This window comes from Lepisosteus oculatus, chromosome 9 (assembly GCF_040954835.1).
Source record: "Lepisosteus oculatus isolate fLepOcu1 chromosome 9, fLepOcu1.hap2, whole genome shotgun sequence".
NCBI classification, from domain to species: domain Eukaryota; kingdom Metazoa; phylum Chordata; class Actinopteri; order Semionotiformes; family Lepisosteidae; genus Lepisosteus; species Lepisosteus oculatus.
The window spans coordinates 29,338,250-29,345,455 of record NC_090704.1 but is presented as its reverse complement, the minus strand read 5'-3'; the positions used below and the strand labels follow the sequence as shown (position 1 = coordinate 29,345,455).

The following is a 7,206-nucleotide window of genomic DNA, read 5'->3' as shown; positions in this document are numbered from 1 at the left end:
CTATGTGCAACATATGCCCATTTCCGTCTTCCAATTTTTCTGAGTACATGAAGCACATTGAAGTTGTTACATTTTGTGTCAAAAGTCATACACATCACAAAGGCTGAACTTAATCTTTTAATAAACTGGCACAGGTCTTTTACTACTGTGGCACAGTAGTCAATAATAAGATTCAATAATGAAATTCCTCAATGAGACACGCTGTTTTCAGTTAGCGTATCTGTTCTGGCAAGATAAACAGAAGAGAGGATCAAGAATAACTTAACACTATTAATTTTTAAAATCCAGGAAATGTGTTTCTTATTATAAGTATTGGTCCTGTGGTCAGGTTTCATCAGTAGTTTCTCTATTTCTTCTTATGGAACACTCGGGCCAGTGCAGCAGACACCCTGGTCAGCACAGATGACTTTGGTGGCTTCTCCCTGGGGTTTGGTTGAGGAGCAGAGACTCCTGAAATTACACAGTAGACTGGTTTGGCACATGAGCATTCAGGAATTTGTTTCATTTAAACTAGAACGTCAGACCTGTGCACATAGATTTACTCACAGATGCCTCAAAAGTATCAAGCAGGAAATGACTGAATTAAACCCCCACAACTATGTGGCACTAAGAGCCATGGTCTCAATGTTTCTTCACAATTGAAAGTAAATCAAACTAAATTATATCCAACTGTACAGAGGCAGCTAGAGTCACTGACAGATTTAGTGAAGAGTATTTCATTCATCAGACACACTCTCCTAGCACTTACATAACACCTGTTATACAGCACTCAGCGCAAAGTGCATCTGAGGAAGGCCCCCTTTGAGATAAATCCTTTTTGGGGGTTCCCCTATGAAGTATTATTAGTTTGCCTCCAAAATATGTCTTTGTGCAATATCTTTTTTACAAAGGGCATTAGTTCTTTTAAGTTTGGACAGAGTTCACCAGTCGTCCCCTGAATTTGAACAGGTTTGTTTTGGCTACTGTACTTTTTAATATTATAGCAGAATGATATATACAGATAAAGAATAAGAACGCACTACTCTCATAAACGTTCATTACTTTCAAACACATTCAAGGGAACAGTGGGCACATACAGGCCAACCTGTTCAGAATTACTTCACATGCCTCTTTTCATATATGTTTTTAATTGCCAGTTTCAAATCCTATAATGAAGGAAATGCACAGTTCCATTCAGTATTATGGTCAGACATTTCTATTTCAGAATCAGAGTGTGAGATAGAACTCGCCTGGCATAGCACTGCGAGGCTGGCTCCATTGATATCTCTCTGGAGGGCCACTTTCCTTCTCGAAGATCTGTGTGCACACAGAGCAAACAGCAAATGGCATCAGAATGTTTTCTCATCAATCTTTCGAATCCTACTGTCACTTTATCCCCCCATTAGCACTTAAAAGCAATGTTTGTTTCCATAGAAAATGCAACAGAACCACAACATATTACAGTATCATAACTTTTTGTTTGCAATAACATATCCACAATGGTCCTCTTCCACAGTGTGAAACAAAGTGTTAAGCCCTAGTACACAGTAAAACTGTATGCATTGTATACTACACTCCCTTGAAATTCTGTCAATAAGAAAGAACTATCATGAATCAGATCTTTACCTTCTTCCTTACAGTTTGTGGGATGCTGTTCTTATCCCTCAGTTGCATGAGTTCCCTCTTTCCAAAGCTGTTGAAACTTGAGGATGTGCCCTGAATTTCATAGAAGTTACCACGGTTGGCGCTGGCATTGTGGCATGGTTCGCTCTGCATCACAGCTGAAGTCAGCTGAGGTTTTTGGGGAATCAAAGGGAGAAAGCCAGAATTCGCTCCCGGAAGTGGAGCCTCGGAGGTCTGTTCCTTCCTCTGTCCCCTGGATCCTGCCTGTGGCATCCTCTCAAAGGCATCAGAGGACATGTGAGCCTCATAGTATGGCACGTTTTGATCATTTCTTAGCTTGAACTGAAGCCTGTTCTTGATTTTGGTGCCAAAGTTCACCATCTTCCTGAAAAGATTTTTCTTTCCTTTTTCTTTGTGGCGAAACTCTGCATACATCAAATTAGCCTGCCATACAAATAAAGAGAGAGTTAACTTCAATGTCAGTTGTGTTTTTTAGTTGCCACCAAAATTAGCCTAGACTCTCTTTGGGAACAGAAATCACATTTTGATGTGTTGATTGGTACTGCAGTTAAAAACAGATCAAAGTTAACAAATCATAGAAATACTGTCACGCCCTCTGCAGCCAGAGGGCGCTCCTTCTCTGTCCTGTCCCTAGTTTCCGGTCTGCTGTCCTTCCTGTCCCTCTCTTTCCCTTGGGCTATATATTTCTGGGTCTTGCACTCTGTCCTGGCTCAGTATTGACGTTCGGATGTCCTGAGACCCGCCTAGCACCAGGGCGCCCCACGTCTGCTCCCTGAGGGCATAGGTTTCTATACGGCATTCCTGAACTCTTTGCACTAATGAGCCCGGGCCTTTTTCCTGTCTCGCCGCTACGCATATGGGTCTTTTTCCGCTCTCCTGCTCCCCACGGTTAGTCCCTTTGGACGTCCGTGACAAATACACAATTCCATTCCTAACTTAATGTAATAATTAGGGTAATAGGGTTAAATATATTTTGTCAAGTTTTGAATCTCGTTTCAACATACCTCAAGAGGCTTTATTTCATGCTCAGAAGGCTGCCGAAGAGATGTGGATGTTGAAGTCTCAGCCTCCAGGGAGCGTTTCTTTTTTGCTTTAAGGGATTTCTTCTTTGCTGCCTTAGCATGGTGTTGTTCGTCAACATCCAGCTCTCTTGGTACAATGGACTCCTTTGGCTTTTTAGAAGACTCAGGGGCAAACCTCTCTCTTTTCTCATTTGAAACATTTCTCAGGTCAAAAGAATCACCCGCTGAGACTCTGTCATAGGCTATCTCTTTCATGCCACCCACCTTTTTCTTGGGGAAATCAGAAGAACTATTCAGTGGGGAAGGTAGTACTTTGTAAGCACGAGGAGGAATCGTGTCTCTTATTTTCTCCGTAGTGCGATTGCTGTCATCCTTAGGTTTGAGGGACTCCAGAGGTGAATTTGTGCCTTGCGCAAACTCTCCCTCCTGGATATGTCTAGCGACACAGCAGATAATTCTCATCATTGTTTCAGGTTCTTGAGCCGACCGCTATCTGTTAATCTCTCTTGCAGCCAGTCGCCTCCACCATACTCCGATATACAGCTCTAGTAGTTTTCTTCACATGCTTTAATAGTAAATGCTCTTGCTCATCTGCGTTGCACGAAGCAAGGCTGGGAATCCTTACTATTTTCTTCATCACATGTTCAGTGAGTTTCAGGGTCAATTCAGTGAGCTGGGACTCAGGCACCAGTTCCAGCTCTCCTGTGTCGTCTCTAGGGAATCCAGGACGTATTTTCTCAAACAACCCGCTGATGATGCGTTTCACCCCAAATGTGTCAGAACAGGGAGCTGAAGACACCAGCGGCACACTTCCGTTGCTTGCTCCAGCCTCGTCTCCAGCCTTGGCATTGTCCTTGGCTTTGGCATTGGCACTGGCATTGTCATTGTCATTGTCCAGCTGAGGAATGTATAAGAGAGACGCATTTAAGACATGTCAGAAACGTTTGTGGTTCTAAATTAGCAAGCAGGTGCTTTATAAGGGTAAGTCTTGCTGGCTTGCTGCTGGGGGGAGGGGGTTAATGAGGTTTGATTCACACCACCTGCATCAGCTGATTAAGACTTTATCTATGAGAAGATCCAGAAGGAAACAGCACGATGATTCAAGTTCATCCATAACCCATTTTTTGCAATGACAACTGAAAGAATGTGGCTACCTTTGGACATTCAGATATTCAGCACATACTGTAGATACATTCTACAGCTATGTGCAAAATATACCCATTTCCGTCTTCCAATTTTTCTGAGTACATTGAATCAAGCACATTGAAGTTGTTACATTTTGTGACAAAAGTCATACACATCACAAAGGCTGAACTTGATCTTTTAATAAACTGGCACAGGCCTTTTACTATGGTGGCACAATAGTCAATAATAATAAGGTTCAATAATAAAATTCCTCAATGAGACACGCTGTTTTCAGTTAGCGTATCTGTTCTGTCAAGATAAACAGAAGAGAGGATCAAGAATAACTTAACACTATTAATTTTTAAAATCCAGGAAATGTGTTTCTTATTATAAGTATTGGTCCTGTGGTTAGGTTTCATCAGTAGTTTCTCTATTTCTTCTTATGGAACACTCGGGCCAGTGCAGCAGACACCCTGGTCAGCACAGATGACTTTGGTGGCTTCTCCCTGGGGTTTGGTTGAGGAGCAGAGACTCCTGAAATTACACAGTAGACTGGTTTGGCACATGAGCATTCAGGAATTTGTTTCATTTAAACTAGAACGTCAGACCTGTGCACATAGATTTACTCACAGATGCCTCAAAAGTATCAAGCAGGAAATGACTGAATTAAACCCCCACAACTACAGTATGTGGCACTAAGAGCCATGGTCTCAATGTTTCTTCACAATTGAAAGTAAATCAAACTAAATTATATCCAACTGTACAGAGGCAGCTAGAGTGACTGACAGATTTAGTGAAGAGTATTTCATTCATCAGACACACTCTCCCAGCACTTACATAACACCTGTTATACAGCACTCAGCGCAAAGTGCATCTGAGGAAGGCCCCCTTTGAGATAAATCCTTTTTGGGGGTTCCCCTATGAAGTATTATTAGTTTGCCTCCAAAATATGTCTTTGTGCAATATCTTTTTTACAAAGGGCATTAGTTCTTTTAAGTTTGGACAGAGTTCGCCAGTCGTCCCCTGAATTTCAACAGGTTTGTTTTGGCTACTGTACTTTTTAATATTATAGCAGAATGATATATACATATAAAGAATAAGAAAGCACTACTCTCATAAACGTTCATTACTTTCAAACACATTCAAGGGAACAGTGGGCACATACAGGCCAACCTGTTCAGAATTACTTCACATGCCTCTTTTCATATATTTGTTTTTAATTACCAGTTTCAAACCCTATAATGAAGAAAATGCACAGTTCCATTCAGTATTTTGGTCAGACATTTCTATTTCAGAATCAGAGTGTGAGATAGAACTCGCCTGGCATAGCACTGCGAGGCTGCCTCCATTGATATTTCTCTGGAGGGCCACTTTCCTTCTTGAAGATCTGTGTGCACACAGAGCAAACAGCGAATGGCCTCAGAACGTTTTCTCATCAATCTTTCAAATCCTACTGTCACTTTATCCCCCCATTAGCACTTACTGTAAAAGCAATGTTTGTTTCCATAGAAAATGCAACAGAACCACAACATATTACAGTATCATAACTTTTTGTTTGCAATAACATATCCACAATGGTCCTCTTCCACAGTGTGAAACAAAGTGTTAAGCCCTAGTCCACAGTAAAACTGTATGTATTGTATACTACACTCCCTTGAAATTCTGTCAATAAGAAAGAACTATCATGAATCAGATCCGTACCTTCTTCCTTAGAGTTTGTGGGATGCTGTTCTTATCCCTCAGTTGCATGAGTTCCCTCTTACCAGAGCTGTTGAAACTTGAGGATGTGCCCTGAATTTCATAGATCTCTAATAAGTTACCACGGTTGGCGCTGGCATTGTGGCATGGTTCGCTTTGCATCACAGCTGAAGTCAGCTGAGGTTTTTGGGGAATCAAAGGGAGAAAGCCAGAATTCGCTCCCGGACGTGGAGCCTCGGAGGTCTGTTCCTTCCTCTCTCCCCTGGATCCTGCCTGTGGCATCCTCTCAAAGGCATCAGAGGACATGTGAGCCTCATAGTATGGCACGTTTTGATCATTTCTTAGCTTGAACTGAAGCCTGTTCTTGATTTTGGTGCCAAAGTTCACCATCTTCCTGAAAAGATTTTTCTTTCCTTTTTCTTTCTGGCGAAACTCTGCATACATCAAATTAGCCTGCCATACAAATAAAGAGAGAGTTAACTTCAATGTCAGTTGTGTTTTTTAGTTGTCACCAAAATTAGCCTAGACTCTCTTTGGGAACAGAAATCACATTTTGATGTGTGGATTGGTACTGCAGTTAAAAAATAGATCAAAGTTAACAAATCATAGAAATTCACAATTCCATTCCGAACTTAATGTAATAATTAGGGTAATAGGGTTAAATATATTTTGTCAAGTTTTGAATCTCTTATCAACATACCTCAAGAGACTTTATTTTATGCTCAGAAGGCTGCCAAAGAGATGTGAATGTTGGACTCTCAGCCTCCAGGGAGCGTTTGTTTTTTGCTTTAAGGGATTTCTTCTTTGCTGCCTTAGCATGGTGTTGTTCGTCAACATCCAGCTCTCTTGGTACAATGGACTCCTTTGGCTTTTTAGAAGACTCAGGGGTACACCTCTCTCTTTTCTCATTTGAAACATTTCTCTGGTAAAAAGAATCACCTGCTGAGACTCTGTCATAGGCCATCTCTTTCATGCCACCCACCTTTTTCTTGGGGAAATCAGAAGAACTATTCATTGGGGAAGGTAGTACTTTGTTAGCACGATGAGGAATCATGACTCTTATTTTCTCCGTAGCGCGATTGCTGTCATCCTTAGGTTTGAGGGACTCCAGAGGTGAATTTGTGCCTTGCGCAAACTCTCCCTCCTGGATATGTCTAGCAACACAGCAGATAATTCTCTTCATTATTTCAGGGTTTCTTGAGCCGACCGCTATCTGTAAGTCTCTCTTGCAGCCAGTCGCCTCCACCATACTCCGATATACAGCTCTAGTAGTTTTCTTCACATGCTGTAATAGTAAATGCTCTTGCTCATCTGCGTTGCACGAAGCAAGGCTGGGAATCCTTACTATTTTCTTCATCACATGTTCAGTGAGTTTCAGGGTCAATTCAGTGAGCTGGGACTCAGGCACCAGTTCCAGCTCTCCTGTGTCGTCTCTAGGGAATCCAGGCCGTATTTTCTCAAACAACCCCCTGATGATGCGTTTCACTCCAAATGCGTCAGTACAGGGGGCTGAAGACACCAGCGGCACACTTCCGATGCTTGCTCCAGCCTCGTCTCCAGTCTTGGCATTGTCCTTGGCTTTGGCATTGGTACTGGCATTGTCATTATCATTGTCCAGCTGAGGAGGACGGACAGGCTTTTTGCCTGTCAAAAAGCACAAGCTTGTGAGTTCTCTAACCAGAAGCTAACTCATTAGTCTGGCAGTAAACATAAGAAAAAACTGCATGGCAACAGTAAA

The 7,206-nt window shown here is 42.0% G+C and overlaps 1 protein-coding gene across 1 annotated transcript; it reads right to left on the bottom strand.

Annotated features, from left to right (window-relative positions):
* Nucleotides 1–104: 104 nt before the first annotated feature.
* Nucleotides 105–4,204, bottom strand: LOC107078477 (uncharacterized). Its single transcript, XM_069194343.1, has 4 exons — nucleotides 2,628–4,204; nucleotides 1,606–2,046; nucleotides 1,230–1,296; nucleotides 105–450 (listed from the first exon to the last, which is right to left on the bottom strand). The coding sequence occupies exons 1-4, from the start codon at nucleotides 3,108–3,110 to the stop codon at nucleotides 347–349; spliced, it is 1,095 nt and encodes a 364-aa protein (XP_069050444.1). The 5' UTR covers nucleotides 3,111–4,204; the 3' UTR covers nucleotides 105–346.
* Nucleotides 4,205–7,206: the final 3,002 nt, after the last annotated feature.